The sequence below is a fragment of the Tauraco erythrolophus genome, chromosome Z (genome assembly GCF_009769465.1).
Source record: "Tauraco erythrolophus isolate bTauEry1 chromosome Z, bTauEry1.pri, whole genome shotgun sequence".
Lineage (NCBI taxonomy): Eukaryota > Metazoa > Chordata > Aves > Musophagiformes > Musophagidae > Tauraco > Tauraco erythrolophus.
The window spans coordinates 69,539,817-69,558,002 of record NC_141496.1 but is presented as its reverse complement, the minus strand read 5'-3'; the positions used below and the strand labels follow the sequence as shown (position 1 = coordinate 69,558,002).

Sequence of the window (18,186 nt, the reverse complement as noted above, 5' to 3'; positions counted from 1 at the left end):
TTGCAATAGTAGTAAAAGCCCTTCTTAGGGACATGCAGACATAGAAGAAAACAGCGAATTATTTTATTTTTTAACTTTTCTTTCATTTTTTTAGCTCTGTAAGCTGCTTAGAAATGCCTTGAGAGCAGATACAGTTCCTGTTCTTCAAACATGTCAGTTTGGCTATGCTGTAAGTGTGCATCAGTTAGGGCACAGTGATGGTGACCAAGAATCTCTAGAGCGGCTTAGCCCTTTTCATTTCATCATATCTATGCCTCCTTCCCCCAGCCCCTCAAATCCCTTCAAAAAGAAAAAAGCCTTACTTAATATTTTTTAGTTCCTAGGAATCTTTCCAATACTTTCATCAAAGCAACAGTTTAACTCAGTATAGTTGAACATGCATGAAAAATACTGGCAGACTAGAAGCCATTTTGAAAGTTGTTTTTCCATATTATATCAAACTGTGTCCAATGTCACTTCAAATAAATAGATACTAGATTTTGTTCACTCCTGCAATGTCCTTCCATGCCTTTCTCCCTTTCTTTTCTACCAGCAATGTTATGTTATGTATGCCTGTTAGAATGAGCTTAGTAGCTTCATCTAGGAGCCAAAGAAGGCAAAGAAAATTAAAACTTTGATTTTGATAAATGTCTGTTTGGAAACCGTTTATTCATGATGGCGTAGTCTTGAAGCTGAATTTCTCTGTCTTCATCAGAAAGATATTCTTCAGCTGAAGCACACATTCTCCAATATGACTCTTAATGTATTACAAAGATATTACTTGAGATTTTAGATGAGGTGAAGTCATAGTGGACCCTGATATCAGCACTTCTGAAAAGGCAAAGTGCTGACTGTTTTTGCCATATGAACACAGTCCTGATAAGACAGAAACGTGCAGTCTCAGAATACACTCCATTGTATTCAGAGATAATTAGAAAACCCAAAGTCAACTATGAAAGCTTGTCTCTCACTATAATCGTAGTAGAACAGAGACATGAGTTTAGAGGGACCAGCATTCTGGCTCCATGTCATATCAGCCATGCTTAAGAAGAGGAGACTTCCAGTACACGCATTCACACCAACTGAGCTGCAGCAACACACAGGTAAACTTTTCAATACCAGTTCTTTGTCAACACAAAGAACTGCTTGCTAGATATTTGCTCTTAATCGCTCAGTTCTGGTTGTTTCCTCATCAGGCATCATTTTGTCAGAAGGCTGCAGGAGTGGCTTTGTCTTTGAAATCCTGTTCAGTCTGGTTCCTAACAAAAGTTTGGAAAGCCAGTGACAGTGAAACTGTACAGGCATTATGACACAAATACATGTTCTGGAGATGAGAATTCTCAGACACTAGCAGGCTTATCTTACCTTTTTTCCAAAATGCAGTAATATGAGTTTTCACGTATGTATCTTAACAGTTAGACATTCAAACTCTGAACAGCCTTACTATGACTGAACTTTCCATCCATCTCATAGCCAATGTTACGATTTTGTTTGTTAGTATGACAGTTTTCCAAAACATTCTTCTGTAACATACGTTTCATAATGTAGTACTGCCATAGTAATTAAGTTTAAACTTACTGGAATATGCTTTTACATTGTTTCATTCCAGAGATATTGGTCTTGACAGCCATCACTTCCTCTAGAACAGAATAAACTCTAGATCTAATTTGTAACCAATTGTCTTGTACTGTATTACATAGAGGGAAGTGTCCCGATGGCTTACACATAAGAAGTGCATGTAAGTATCCTCTGTGTGACCTAGTTAAGTCAGCTTCCCTGAGACTGCACTGCTAGACTTCAGTTATTTCAACAAGACAAGTTGTTTATTCATCTATGTCTTCTTGTAGTCATACCCAGACATTCTAAAGGCCAGGCTGAATCATCTTGAACAAGATCAAACAAATAACTTGGTGCATCTTGCTGGTGTATCTTTCCATTGAGTACCTTCAGGCAGGAAACATCCTTCAACTGTTCCAGCCAGTAAAGTAAAGAAAAGCTGTTCAGCTCTAAAGCAGCAACACGAGATTGTGCTTTGATGTTTGCTGGATATTACTTTGCAGAGAGCAACTGTTTATCAGAAATAACAAGAGTCTACTTTTTGCTAGTTATCTGTAGTGAATTCTAAACTACTTATTAAAAATATGTGCTTACAAATTTATTGGAATCTGCCTGAGGATCACAAACAAAGTTGAAAAAAGTTGGTCTTGAATTCTGTGGGACCTCCATTCAATGTGTGGAGTTTAAGCAATAGTTGCATACATTGAGTAATCAGGAAACTTCAGTTCTTTCCTTTCACATCCTATCTTTTCTGCTTTGTAAATACACTGAGTTGTGTCAAGATGCCAAGAAATTGACAGAAGACTTCAAGCTGCAGTTTGTCCAGGCATACGGAGATACTGGGCAGATATGTAGGCTTCATGGATGTCTTTTGAACTTAAGATGCAGAGGTTTCGTATTCATTTTCTCAAACTCATTTACTTAAAGTAAAGGTCACAGTTTCAGAGCAGCTACACTTCAGGCTACTTTAACTCCCTGAGGCATACCCTTTTTCATATATTTAGACAGTTCCTAAATATTCTTAACTGTTGTGATTACAACACCCCTGCTTAATGAAAACACTAACAGGACAAGCTCAGCTGGGAAAACAGCTCGTCTATAGCCACTGATAGTGGAGTACTCAAACCATCTTACTCAGTACTCCACTGTTGCAAAGTTTCTTACATATCTTAGGATCATAGGCTCAGGACTAAGAGAAAACCAAAACTGATCAACCTGCTTGGAGTTGAGTGTGTGATTAATAGGTCCGGTAAAGATCACTGGAATTTTCTATGAAACCACATTGTTCTAAAAATTGTTCCTTGGGCTTTTCTTGTTTTTAAAGTGGATGTCCCTGCTCTCTCTTCTTCTGGTCTCCACTGAGGCCTATCTCTTAGCAGTTTCTTTTGTAGTAAGAGAAGCTAATTTCAGACAGGTAAACTGAAGCACTTTTTGGTTTGTTTATTTCTTTTAGATCAACAAGCAATGTCTGTGGCTGAAGGAGGAAGCTGTCAAACTTCATTATTCAAATAGAATGAGCATATGACTTGTGAGTTAGGGATCTGAAACCTTTATACAAACTGTAACATATTGTTTGTATGACTAAGAATTACAAGTATAATGATCAGACTGTTGATACAGAACTAGGAAAGAGTCAACTGGAGAAGATCACTAAAATTGCTTTAAAATGGTCTGCAGTTTTAAAATAGCACCAGGGTTGCTGGTTTAGGGAGACTTTCACAGTTACATTACTCAGAACACTGCTTTTACTGTTCAGATCTCTGCATTGGAAATGATTGCACATAGAGAAGTCAGTGGGCTTTGCTTATCTGTGGATCTTCAGCCGTGGATAAAACCAAAACATTTGTACATATGAACATTGTTTAACTTTTAAATGGTGCAAAAATACAGTTTAGGTCAATGGAAAGTATTTTAACACCAAATGTTTCCTAAGTAAAGGACATTCCAGATGTGTTTCTGCATCAGCACCAATTCTTGGATGCTTTAATATTAAACCTGATTATTGTAATTATAAACGTTTCTCAGAATAATTATGGTTTGTATCCAAACTTCTGTTACACTTTTTGAATATTTGGATTGTTCTGGATCAGCAGTTAGACTAGTTAAATAACAGTATTAGGATTGTGAACAATTCTAGCTTCACAATTGTATTTGAAGCAAATAATTCATATTTGTGATATAGCTTAACGATTTTCTCTTTGATCTAATCTGCTTTGTTCATTTCATTGAAATTGGCCCTGTTACTTCAGTAATTATTTTCTGACAGAAGATTTCATCTGGGATATTTCATTTCCAAGGGCAAGGAATGGAATCCTACTCAAACATATTCAACTAGGACTGTTTATAAACATGACAGATCCTCTTAGGGTCATTTCCAGAAAACTTAATTTCCTCTGTCCCAGGCTGGAAGTGATGGTTTCTGTTTCTGGATGGGGTTTTTTTTGTGAAAGCTTCATTAGTTATAGTTTTGCTTTTCTGAAAAATGTCTTATATAGCCTGTTATAAAATAATGCAAATTCTTTATTATGAGTGATTTGTACTTAAAATTAGAGATATACCTACTTGTAAATCTTAAAGCATATTGTATGTTCCTTTCCATTCAAATGGTGAAGCTGTATTTAATAGAACTGATGATAGTTTCAGACAGCCAAGACATTTAGTTAATAAATACTAAGCAGTTGAGTACCTGCTGCCTAGCAGAGAATCCTAGGAGACGGAAATACTTGTCATCATGTCATCACTTTATTTAATCCTGCAAAAGGAATTGAACATTGATTTCATCAAAACCTGTTTGAGTGCTTTGAATATATTGTGAAGAAAGTCAGGTTTCTGGAATTTGTGTGCCAAATTTTCAATTGTTTTCTTTGAGCTATTGTTCAGGAATTTACAGAAATGCTTGCTGGTGTTTAAGAAAGCTATAGTGATAACTGCATTGCTAGCAAGCAGCATAAGAAAATACTGGTCCCTGCATTGCCAGATGATACTGTGACTAAGGGGTGTTACTGTTTGAAGGAAGGGGAGGGTCAGGACCCAGACCAAATTAATAAATGAAAATTTAATGGATCAGTCTGTTTTACTAGTGTGTCTTCTTTCTACAGTATGCCTATGGAATTTGTTTGCAAACGTGAAAATTTGTTTTCTTACAGCCTAAGCTGCTTATGTGAAGAAATATATTTTGAAATGCATCATGGCTGTCTATTATTGTCTTTATAAGTTAACACGTTAATAAAACTGTATAATTTTTACATCTTTGCTTTATAAAAACAGAATAAATCTGTTATGCCAGTAGCCTGGCAAATCCAGATAATTCTATTATAAATATTCTTTTGCTGAAATTTGCACACTTTTTTCTTCTTTTTCCTTTTTCCCAAGAACATCTTTGCAGAGGCAATGATTTTTTGATGCCAGAGTGTCAGGTAAAAGTGGACATTTATATTGAATTAAAGTTGATAAAAATTTGACATTATCTTTTCATACCAGAGTCATTGCACATTCAATTCCCGCGGCTGAAACGGTTCTCTCTTATACTACTTTTGATGATGACTGTTTGAATAACTTTGTTACATTATACTTTGCTGAAGCTTTTAAAACTACACGATTTGTTTTAACTGTTTTTTCCCTCCTTTCCTCTTATCTTTTCTCTTTTCTGTGCAGGTGATTTCTATTCACTCCTTTCCAAGCTGCTAGGAGAAAGGGAAGATACTGTGCATGTGCATAAGCATAACCCTACAGAAAAGGCAGAATCAGATCTTGTAGCTGAGATTGCTAATGTAGTCCCAAAGAAGGATCTTGCCAGAGAGATCACAAACAATGATGAGAGGGACAATACTATTCTTGTCCGAGACAGAATTCACAAATTTCACAGACTAGAGTCTACCTTGAGGCCACCAGAGAACAGACATGTCTCTTTACATCAGCCTAAACATGGTGAGGGAAGCTGGGAAAAAGAACATACAGGAGGTGGGTTAGGGGTTAATTTTATACGATTAAATGTAATGTGAGAGTTGTGATCCACATTAGCAAAATCTGAAGGGAATATCAATTGATGTTTGAAAGTATTTTATAGGGCAGTTTTCCTAACTATAGAAATATTCTCCCTCTATTTTAGAGGTATTTCAGTGGGGTTCTTTTCCCCCTCCATGTTTGAAGAAAGAATGTAAACCAATGGCACCATAACAGTACTTTTTGGAACACAGAGTATTTTTTCTACTCTCAAGACTTTTACTTAATGATTTAATATCAATTATGCTTGCTAAAACAAGGTAAACATAGGATATAGTAGTCATGGGAAGTGAAGAATTTTCTTAATACAAGTTACTAGTATAAAATGATCAGTGGGATAATCAATGCATTTTATGAGTTTCCTGATTACCTTGGTTTGTCAGATACCAGATTTTATAAAATTTATTGCTGTAATTGCATTGGACGTTTTTTCTCTCATTCAGAAAGAGTGGTAGTTAATCCTGAAAAATTCTTGAGAAGTAAAATTTTCTGCATATTTGTTTCAAATTGGACTTGGCTATCTAAATATAGTTGAACAGGCTGTTTTATCATACTAGGATTATAATTAATTCCCTTCAGGTTTCTATGACACCAGAAACCATGGAAGTACTGTGTTTGTTTTACTTGCATTTTGGTCTCTGTGATATTGATTGTGCTTAGTCTTGCTAATGTGGAAAGCCAGATAATGCAGCACATGACAAGTATCGTAAAAGAAACTGGTGTGCATGCATGGAAGTCATCTGTATGCATAAGCTGTGGCAGCACATGCTTGGTTTTTTGTTGCAACCAGCCAGCTTGAGGTTTCGAAGTACTGTTGTACACAAACATAAATCATTCATCATCCATTTGATTTTTATTTCAGTTCAAAATGTTAACATGTATTATCTCTGCTTATGTGAGATTCTGTTACAGTATTGAAATTCAGCGAAATTTTGGGTTTATATTTAACAGAAAACTAAAGATGAGAACTTTCCAATGTTATGTTTTATTATGTTAGTCAGTTAAATGAGAGCCTGTGAAGTTATTGACGTAGGGGCAAAAAACAAGTGGGATGTTTCCATGTGCCTGACATAAGTGTAAACCATAAATAATTCCATAAGTGAAACTGGAATTAAATACTTGGAAGAGTAGTGTGTCTAGCATATCTGCAAAAATAGTTTTTTCAGTTCAGACTGGTAGCATGTGGTGTGTAGAGGGCAAAAAAGAAATTTCTTTCCTGTTTTAACTGATCCAGAGGAGGGAGTGTCAGTGAACTGAATAAATGGCTTAGTTGGCACACCATATGGTGTGAATTCTAACTACAGAAAGCATTTGCTCGGCTACTTTAGTAGTTACATAGTCATTTTCGGGGAATTTGTTTGTGGAGGACTAATTAATAAGTGGACTTACATGTTATGCAGTTTTGAGTTACAGCAAAAAGGAAAGCTGAAATGATCTTAATTAGCATTGATTTTTTTTTTAATGGTTGTGATACTGCTAACTACAGAAATTATTCCCTTCAGAATGTTAATGTCCGTGAATATACCTGGTACTGCACCTCTTGTGACCAACTGAACTATACCGAAGTAGGAATATGTATAATTCTTTTCTTAACGGCTTTTCTTTTAGCTTGGAACTTCTGTTCAGCTAAAATTGCTACAGAGTAGAATTTCTTGTTTTACAAGTTTCTGATCACTGTCTTGGGTTCACTGCAGTTGCCAGCTGCCTTAGGTTTGTCTTAGGTTTATATTAGCCTAAAGAGTTTGTCCGTCACCTACTCTAGCTGTGGTATCTAGAACTGCAAAGGTAAAGTATCTCCTAGCCTGTGGCATGTTTTCAGCACTGGCTTTATCTTTCCCCTGTGTAGATTGTAGAAAATGGTATTCCCTCCACCCTGTCCGTGCTATTACTCCTCAAACTACATCTCTTCCGAGTGAAATCGAAGTGTGGGCGTATGCTTATCAGAACAGCTGGGCTGCACAGGTGACCTGAACATGCTGGGCACTGTTTCCCTTTTCCTTTTTCCTTTCATTATAAGATCACTTCCAGCTGAACCCTCAAAACTCCTTGGGTGCTGTGTGTTAAGATCTGTGATCTGCCTTGTTTCAAAGCCCTGATGCCCTGGCACTTCGTGAATGGGATATGTGTGTTTTCACCTGGCTAGACAGTACCCCAGTCATCAGGTTTTAGGATCACAGCAAAACATGGAAACTTTGGGTGATCTGAAAGTTGCAAAGTGCAGCATCATGCTATCAAACACATTGAATACTAGTGAAACAGCTCCACTTTCGTGCAACTGCAAAGAAATTGCTTTCTATTCACGTTCATTGAATCATATAATCACAGAATGGTTAGGGCTGGAAGGAACCTCAAAGATCATCTAGTTCCAACATCCCTGCCATGGGCAGGGAAATCCTCCACTACATCAGGTTGATCAAAGCCTCATCCATCCTGGCCGTGAACACTTCCAGGGATGGGGCAGCGACAACTTATCTAGACAAACTGTTTCAGTGCCTCACCACCCTGAACGTAAAAAATTTCTTCCTTATATCTAATCGAAATCCCCCTCTTTCAGTTTAAAGCCATTGCCTCTTCTCTTATTACTATATACCCTTGTAAAAAGTCCCTCTCCAGCTTTCCTGTAGGCCCCCTTTAGGTACTGGAAGGCTGCTATAAGATCACTCCAGAGCCTTTTCCTCCAGACTGAACAGCCCCAACTCACTCAGCCTGTCTTCATAGCAGAGGTGCTCCAGCCCTCGAATCATCTTTGTGGCCCTCCTCTGGACTCGCTCCAGCAGCTCCATGTCCTTCTTCTGTTGGGGACTCCAGAGCTGAACGCAGTATTCCAGGTGGGGTCTCACGAGAGCAGAGTAGAGGGGCAGAATCACTTCTCTCGACCTGCTGGCCACACTTCTTTTGATACAGCCCAGGATACGGTTGGCTTTCTGGGCTGCAAGCGCACATTGCCGGCTCATGTTGAGCTTCTCATCCACCAGCACTTCCAAGTCCTTTTCCTCAAGGCTGCTCTCAATTCATTCTCTGCCCAGCCTGTACTTGTGCTTGGGTTTGCCCTGAACCATGTGTAGGACCTTGCATTTGGTCTTGTTGAACTTCATGAGGTTTTCATATGCCCACCTCTCAACCCTGTCAAGGTCCCTCCAGATGGCATCTCTTCCCTGCAGCATGTCAACCACACCACACAGCTTGGCATTGTCAGCAAACTTGCTGAGGGTGCACTCGACCCCACTGTCCATGTCACTGAGACAGCACCAGCCCCAGTACTGACCCCAAGGAGCACCACTTGTCACTGCCCTCCACTTGAACATTGAGCCATTGACCTCAACTCTTTGAGTGCGACCATCCAGCCAATTCCTTATCCACTGAGTGGTCCATCTGTCAAATCCATGTTTCTCCAGTCACTGAGTACCTCTGCCTTCTCCATATCCTGGTTAGCCAGGCCTCCCATTTCCTTCTGGAGAGAGCCCACGTTTTCTTGTTGCCCTTTATGTCCCTGGCCAGATTTAACTCTATCAGGGCTTTAGCTTTCCTGACTTGAACTCTGGTTGCTTGGACAATGTCTTTGTATTCTTCCCAGGCTACCTGTCCTTGCTTCCACCCTCTGTAGGCCTTCTTTTTGTGTTTGACTTGGTCCAGGAGCTCCTTGTTCATCCATGCAGGCCTCCTGATGTTCCTACCTGACTTCCTCTTTGTTGGGATGCACCACTCCTGAGCTTGGAGGAGATGATCCTTGAATATTGGCCAGCTTTCTTGGGCTCCTCTTCCCTCCTGGGCTTCATGCCATTGTACTCTACCAAGGAGATCCCTGAAGAGGCCAAAGTCTGCTCTCCTGAAAACCAGGGTAATGAGCTTGCCGAGCACCCTCCTTGCTTCCCTAAGAATCTTGAACTCCACCATTTCATGGTCACTGCAGCCAAGGCTGCCCTTGAGCGTCACGTTCCCCACCAGCCCTTCCTTGTTGCCTTGTTGGTGAGAACAAGGTCCAGCAAAGCACCTCTCCTCTTTCGTTCCTGTACCACTTGGAGGAGGAATTTATCATCCATGCATTTCAGGAACCTCCTGGTTTGCCTATGCCCTGCTGAGATATCTGGGTGGTTGAGGTCCCCCATGAGGCCCAGGGCTCATGAACGTGAGGCTGCTCCTATCTGTCTGTAGAGGGCCTCATCCACTTGGTCCTCCTGATGAGGCCTAGCTGATCCCCACTACAAAGTCCCGATGTCCCGTGTTCCTGCTCTCTCTTTAATCCTGACCCATAAGCTCTCGGCTGGCTCCTCATCCGTCCCCAGGTGCAGCTCCATGCACTCCAGCTGGTCTTTGACATAGAGGGCAACCCCTCCTCCTCTTCTCCCCTGCCTGTCCTTCCTAAAGAGCCTGTATCCTTCCATTCTGACACTCCAGTCATAGGATTCATCCCACCACATCTCCGTGATGCCAATAAGATCAAATTCCTGCAGGCGCGCACACATTTCTAACTCCTCTTGCTTATTCCCCATGCTGCGCCCATTAGCGTAGAGGTATTTAAGTTGGACCCCAGATGAATCTTCAGTTTGGCTGTACGTACCTACATATAAAGTCTGCGCATTAGAAATAACTGAATTCTGCTGAATAAATTAACTTCTGAAAGGAAGGAGTGATGGATTTCCCAACATGTGGAAGGCATTTTAGGATTTGTTTTTTTTTTTTCTTTCATCAGAATTAGTGACATTTTTCTTGCCATTATATTTTTTTTTATTTTGGGGAGCATTGTCTTTTAATACTGCCAGAGCAACCCTGACCAGCCTCTTTCCAATAGCATTTAATCAGTCCGTTTGTGAGAAATTAATCCTTGTAGCCAACGCTCTGCAACTTTTTCAAATTTGGGACTGTTCAAGCATTTAATTAGTGTCTTATTTTTACATAAACTGGATTATACTAAACATCTTTTTACATTTTTAATTTTAAGTTGAAACTGAATTTGTCTTCCTTAATTGAGGAATTTTATGATTTAAGACAAACACTAGAAGTATCTGACTTTTTAGTAGTTGTTCACTTGCTAAATCCTATGCTCTTGATTTAGTGTGAAAACCAGATTTCTGGTATTCAAGAACTATCCATATCCACAATCAGTATTTATTCTTAAAAACAGTGTGTTATGACATAAACAATGACAGATATTCTACTCTTCTTCATCTCTTTCATCAGATTTAGACATCTATTTCCTATTCATGCCTATAATATTTGGATTAGGATATGATCACTATACAGAACTGATGCATATGTTGACTGTAAGAAATATCATTGGCAAAATTCACAGAATCACTGTTATATTTGCTTCTCATTGCTGTTATCTTCCTTCCCTGTATTTTTTTTTTTTTTTAGTGTTAAAAGCTTTTTTGGAAAAAGCCATGAATCAACCACTTCTGATATGTAGTTGGTTTAGTGATTCATTGTTATGCATTTTTTTTAATAACACACTGATAGGTTAATATTTAAATTTACCTCTTAATTTTGGTTAATAGTTGTATATTTCTGTAATCATTCTGTAACGTAGAAAATATTCACAGAGCTTCTGAAACTTCCAGAGTCTGTGTACCTATATCCTTGTAAGATAGAGAAAAAAATGGAATCAAAAGCAGTTTTGAAGTTTCTGTTATCGTATATGAAGCAGGATGGCAGTGCTTGTGCATGCTTTTCTAAAATAAAACTATGCTTGGAATAGATTGCAATGCATTAATGGAAATACTGCAAGTAAGAAAATAATTCCCAACAGTCTGTACTAAGAGCAAGTTAACCATGTTTTTTTATATATAAATATGCTACATGAATGTCTGTCTTTGTTTCTTCGGTCAGATTTCCACATAGAAGAGGCTGTGGAGTGGCCTGTGTTAGACCTCAAACTAGGTCAAGTTTCTGGGTTGGCTCTGGACCCTGAAAATAACCTAGTTATCTTCCACAGAGGTGATCATGTTTGGGATGAAAAGTAAGTAGATACTCTGCCAAATGGCATGTTAGAAGGTCAAATTGGTGTGTTCTATTGGTGTATCTTCTGAAGAAAAGACAGATTGCAGTTCCTTTTCCATTTAAAATTCAGTTCTTTGGCTGAAAGTGCCCTTGGGAGACTCAGAATGGAAGTGGTGCATGCCATTTTCAAGATGATGGGGTTACTAGGTCTGTAGACAGTAAGAATGTGTCTCCAGAGAAAACAACCATAGTACATTAGGTCCTTAAACTGTATAACCATGTCAGTGTGATATTCACTGAGATTAATTGTCCCTGCTTCTCCATGTTTTTTAGCAGGACTAATTAGCCTGGGAGAATGATGTTTTAGTAGGGTATACTGCTATTAGGACCTGGGTTTAAGACATACAAAGCTAGCATGTATCTTCATTCCTTTTTGTCTATATGTCCGCTGAACAAAATTGGTTTGTTATAAGGCACTCTCTCAAAATGGGCTTTGTTCTACTCATTTGGTAAAATTTACATTTAGTGTCACTCAAAGCAAAAAAAAAGGCCAAACTTTATAATGGCCATTTTTCTAATGTTTGTAAAATAATATACTCAAGTTATTATTATTACAGTCTCTTTATGTTTTTGAGCTTTAAAATTGTATGCTTAACTGTTTAGATGAACACTTTGGAAGAAATTCCATTAAATCGAAACAGAACACTGAGAGGAAATAGTATTAGCTTGCAACAGAATATTATGTAGTACTCTCTTTAAATGTGCATCTCTTCTCCGTGTATATAACTGTAAGGCTAAAGAGGAGTTTTTTTTCCAACTCCCGATTAATTAATTTTAAGATAACATAGTTTCTGAAAATTACATGATGCAGCTTTCTTAACCTTGTAATAACAAGTAATGCTTAGAATGCTCTTTCATGGAGGAAGGTAAGTTCCTTGGGTTTTTAGCTAAATAACATAATGCAGCAGATAAGGCAATCGTTTGTGTCTCCTGCATTATATCACTAATCTCTATATAGCTCTATATACACTAAGCTCAAGTGTATATAAATATAGACTATAAAATTTGAAAGAATGACACATGCTGCAACTTGTATTACTCAAGCTTCAAGTAAAAGCTGATATTAATTTGTTTTTTTTCATTCTCCTACGCATGGACATGAGTGCTTTTCTTTGTGTCATTGAAGAAAGAATAGAAAAAATACTTGAAAATCTAGTCTGGCAGTTGTATTCACTTCACACTTCCGAAATGCATATTTTTGAGTGTTTGGCAACTGAGGTATACCCACAACAACCAAAACTGGAGTTTGAGACTTAGCGGTATTTGGAGAGCCTACAGGTTTTAAACAAAACAAAAAAGTATTAACGTTCCCTAAAATAGCGAGTGAGCGTAATTAATCAGATTGAACTTCAACGGTCTTATAGTGTGGGTGCAGAGGAAGATTGGAGCTGTGGTCTGGAGTCTGGAAATCCGTGTACCTACCAGCTGTGCCTTGTGACCCTGCAGGGTCACTTAACTCAGCCCTGTCCTTGACAGCAGCCATTGTTCATATTCTGAGTATTTCTAGCCTGTGATTATCAGACTTCCCAGAAAAATGCTTTGTCTTATATTTAGTATTAGTAGTGTTCATCTGTACATCAGTCCTGTGTGGGAGCTTGCCGTATTCGCCATCGTGTGGGTACTGAAGGTGGAACAAAGTGAAACTGCTTGGCCTTGTAAATATGATCAGAAGCAATCAGCTCCAGATATGTAACCAAGATGTAAAATGCACTGTTGTTAACTGAAGGTAGTAGTGAGTCTTCCATAAAGATAACTACACATGAAATGCTAACTCATCTTGGAGGGGTTTTCTTAACAAATAGTATTTTTTTCTTCTTCTCGTGTAGCACAGTTAATCAATATATAGGAAGGTCAGCTGTTGTTCCTTATCTTATGGCACAGAGAAGAGGCACACAGAAGTGCACTCAGCCAAGCAGCCTTCCCTTTTTATCTTCGAGTATGTCATGGGCCTATGAAATAATCTGGAAACCCTCTCATGGGTTGTGCTGAAAAGGAAGGAGTATATATGTTCTCATTTTTCAATAAAAAGGAATAAAAAAAGAAGTATTTGAAAGGGGTTTATCATGACTATTGTATAGGGAGGGATAAGTAGTTATCAGATTTATAACTTAATGTTTGTAATTAGCTGCAAATACACAGTTAATTGAGTATAATATCCCATACCAAATCATAAATATGATGAATCAATCAAGCCTGAAAGCCCAGAATTTGTTTTCTCCATTTCAATGCTTCACCAGCATAGTATAGAAACAAATTAAACAAAAGTTATCTGTGCTGTTAGGCAATGCACGAATGTTTCCAATGCATTATTAATATATGCTATAAAGGCTGGATCCTCATTCAACTAAATATAGCTGGATGAATGATCTGTGCTGTTTTATAAGGCATCTTCAGTCTGCTTTAGAACGCAAAAGCAGTTATACAATGACAAGCCTTATGATACAGTAGGAGCTTTTCAGTGGCTGTAAGATTCCTTCTGTGCATGATTTAAAAAAAAAAAAATCCCTTTAAATAAGTCACGTTCTTTTACCATGTCTCCATTTCAGAACAGTCTTTGCTATATGCAGTGTGTGCTGCTCAGAATGAAAAAAATTAGAACTAGTCATCTGTCTGAGCGATGAATCAGTTGGAAGTTATTTTGCATTTTGGAATGAAAAATGTATACTATTCATGCAATTTATAAAAGACATAATGAAGGTCTAATCTGCATCCTCATTACTCCATTGTTAACAAGCCAGGCAGGTTAATTTCAACTGAGCACAGTACCTCAGTGGTGATGGATATAGATGAAGAAGAGACCTCAGGGTTGTGCCTTCAGGGGTTATGAGATCAGGGGCCTGTCTATTTACTAGGTAGTCCACCAGAAGGATGTAAGATTTAGCAATGAATTGTTTATATTAATGTGAAGTGGCCAGCTGAGAAGTAGAAAAATAGTTGTGGAATTACATTGCAGTTTTAAATTAGAAGTAGTGACATATGCAGCATATTTTAGTTGTACTTTGATATCAAACTGAAGAATCTATTAGAAAACCATGCTGCAGAGCAATATGACGTACAATAGCAAGGGGTTAAGTTATTTTGTTTGGTTGGTTTTGGTCTTGCTTCTTTTAAGCTATCAGTAGTCAGCATAAATGAGGACACAAACTACAGAATCATCGTCATTCTTTCCTTCCCATGGTTTGAGACCATGATTGTGTAGCATGCCAGTCTTCCTCCTAGAAGAGGATATTTGACAGGGAGTAGATGCATGGGACATCACTCCCATAAACTCATTTGAAAGTTCATTAGGCTTCCTTTGCATAAAATGCCATTCAGTCTCTTATTTACACAGAAAGCACTCAGTTCCTAGAAAAGCTGGGTAATTGTTAGCTGGGAATACATAGAAGTCTGGACAGCACTGTTACTGAGAACTAAAATCATAATAAAGCCAATCATTTCTTTAAGTTGTCTAGCTAGCCAGTTCTCCAGAGATATAACCTTGTTTCCTGAGAGTTTTTTTGTACAATATCTACCATCACTAAGATTCGTTTCTGTGATCAGCTGTGCTGATTAATAATAACATCAATAATAACATCAGTTCAGTCTGTCATTCATTCAGTAATGGTAAAGAATAAAACAACACCTGCTGAACCATGGCCAAACAAGCAGATCATGAAGAACAAGGCTACATCAGCAGGCCATTGTGTGCCAGTACCATTAACCCTATGTCTCCCTGTAGCATCATGGCAGAGCATTTAGGAGGGCTCAGTAGAGAGTTTTAGTAACTATCACCTTGTGATTAACCATTCATAGTGAAAAGGTTTTACTGATTTCTATCAGCAATTAAATCAATAGTCACAGACAGTTACCATACATAATGGCAATATCTAAATACTATTTTGTAATCATAGCCTATGCAGAAACTTAAACACATCTGTCACAGATTTTTCTGGTTATATATGAAGCCAGTATTGCTTTTCCACATTGAAAATTCTAGACATATAAATGTTTAATGTTATGGAGAGGTGAGGCTGCTAGGACTGTACAATATGAAGTTTTAAAAGCTTTATGCATAGCCTTCTCTGTGATTACAAAGTTTATTTTTGTTTACCAACTTGCATTAATCATAGCTAGATTTCTCTTTGGGATTAACAAATGGATTTAAAACTACAAGGTGAGAATGGGGAGTATGTCTCCTATTCACGTTTTGCATCCACAGTCAAGTACTATTTTCTAACAGTGAGACTTAAATTTTGTTCAAAATATTTTACAGTCTTACTTACCTTCACTAAATGCTGAACGTGTACTTCAACAGTTTAGAGTAATAGCTGACTTCTCCGTAGAGATACAGAAAACTGTATTTTTTTATTCTTTGTTAAGCATATGTTAATTTTATGCCCAGTAAATGTCTTCTGGAAAGTTCGTCACAATTCTTAATGTCTGAATTGACGACATGTTTAAATGTTTTTCATTAATATATTCCACATACCCTGAAAATTGAGTGTGGAGTTATGGGAGTAGGACAAATACACGTCATATCCTATAGTCTCCTGCAAGCATACTCTGAAAAGGATAAGAACCTTAAGACCTGTATCTTACAGTAGTAAGCTCTAGCAAAATACTGAATTGTGTTTGGAAAAAAGAAAAAAAAAACAAAACACATGCAAACATGCACACACTACCTTAGACAGTACAAACATACCTGTTCATACTGCCAGTCATGGCCTGGTGATTAGCTGTATTTTTAATTAGGCTGCATCGTTTGATTTCCTATTTCTAATCTGCCACAGCAAAGAAAATAAGAAAAAAAAGAAGAGGTTTTTTGCTTTAGTATTATCTTAATTGTTGCTGTGTTGATTTGGTGCTCCTTTAGTTTGGAAGTCATAACCTCAGTAGGAAATGCAGGCATCCAACACTATAACTCTTATGATCATACAGTGATGTAATAAGGTTTATTTAAAGGAAAAAAGAAGCCAATAACCCCACACTGGAATTAAACTACAAAACTCAGCTTTAAGTTGCATGTGTATTGCTCATCAGAGGAACCTTCTAATGCTGCACTATTTTTGTGTAGTTCTTTTGACAGCAAATTTGTTTATCAGCAAAGAGGACTTGGACCAATTGAACAGAACACAATTCTTGTCCTGAATCCAAGTAATGCAAAACTGCTTCATTCCATGGGCAAAAGTTTGTAAGTTATTTTTGCTTTTATTGATAGAACTAATATTTTTGTATATTTTACTCCAAAAAGTCCCCAAACCCATTTTTACGTATGTTTTATATTACATTGTATGATTATAGCCTATGAGTTTATTTAAATTAATTATAAAAATTACAAAATCAGCAACTAAGAGAAGTAATTTGCCATCTTTACCACCTCAGCGTTCTAGCATTTCATACAATTTCGTCTACCAACCAGATTAAGAGAAATGCAGAGCTCGTGAGTATTGTGTATTGTCCTTAAAGATAACAAATATTAGCCTGTGTAAGATACCAGAGATTAACTAAATTTCAGAGCTGAGACAGTCTTGTCAAGAAAAATCTATTCTGTAAAGTTATCTTTTTCATTAAATACTACAGGTAGTTAATATGTACAGCATTTGTTGATCTGCAGATAAAAAGTAAAATCTTCACATCTACATCATTCATCCCGAAAGATGTTTTTAACTTGATTCTTCTACATTTGTGCTTGCAGATTTTATTTACCACATGGTTTGAGTATAGATAAAAATGGTAACTACTGGGTCACTGATGTAGCTCTCCATCAGGTATGTTTTTGAAGGTTTAATGCTAGGACCTTTATATTTTCCCAAAGAATGTTTTTGTTTTCTTAGAAATTTGACATAAATTATTTATCTAGGGCAGTTGAGATAAACATTAAGAATATGCCTACATAAATTAAGGCCCCCTCAAGGAATATAGTTATGTTGACTAATTTACAACGTGGATACAGTATTCAGAAATAAAAGTATCTGGTTTAAAACAATGATTCATTTGAAAAAGAACAGATTTTCATAGAATCATAGAATGGCATAGGCTGGACGGGACCTTAGAGATCATCTAATCCAACCTCCCTGTCATGGGCAGGGACGCCTCTCAACTAGACCAGGCTACTCAAGGCTCCATCCAACCTGGCCTTGAACACCTCCAGGGAGGGGGCATCCACAACTTCTCTGGGCAATTTATTCCGAAGTCTTACCATCCTGGTACTGAAGAATTTCTTCCTAAGATCTAATCTAAATCTGTTCTCCTTCAACTTAAACCCATTTCCCAATGTCCTATCAGTGGACACTCTTGTAAAAAGTCCCTCCCCAGCCTTCCTGTAAGTTCCCTTCAGGTATTGGAAGGCAGCTGTTAGGTCCCCCAAAGTCTTCTCTTTTCAAGGCTGAACAATCCCAGCTCCCGCAACCTGTCCTCGTAGCAGAGGTGCTCCAGCCCCTGGATCATCTTTGTGGCCCTCCTCTGAACACGCTCCAACAAATCTATGTCTCTCCTATGGTGAGGACACCAGAACTGGACGCAGTATTCGAGGTGGGGTCTCACAAGAGCAGAGTAAAGGGGGAGAATTACCTCTCTTGACCTGCTGACCACGCTTCTTTTGATACATCCCAGGATGCGGTTGGCCTTCTGGGTTGCATGAGCGCACTGCCAGCTCATGTTGAGCTTCTCATC

General features: G+C 38.0%; 1 protein-coding gene across 10 annotated transcripts in view; it reads left to right on the top strand.

Annotated features, from left to right (window-relative positions):
* Positions 1–18,186, top strand: part of PAM (peptidylglycine alpha-amidating monooxygenase) — an 86,444-nt gene that overhangs the window by 55,669 nt on the left and 12,589 nt on the right. For 5 of the 10 annotated variants that reach the window (XM_009981015.2, XM_009981014.2, XM_086629827.1 and 2 more), the window contains exons 14-17: positions 5,191–5,496; positions 11,365–11,494; positions 16,589–16,705; positions 17,210–17,282. In XM_009981015.2, the coding sequence (XP_009979317.1) occupies positions 5,191–5,496; positions 11,365–11,494; positions 16,589–16,705; positions 17,210–17,282 (626 nt within the window). Of the gene's footprint in view, positions 1–5,190; positions 5,501–6,489; positions 6,521–7,202; positions 7,222–11,364; positions 11,495–16,588; positions 16,706–17,209; positions 17,283–18,186 lie in introns of all 10 variants that reach the window. The other 5 variants (XM_086629829.1, XM_086629828.1, XM_009981016.2 and 2 more) reach the window with 3 other exon arrangements.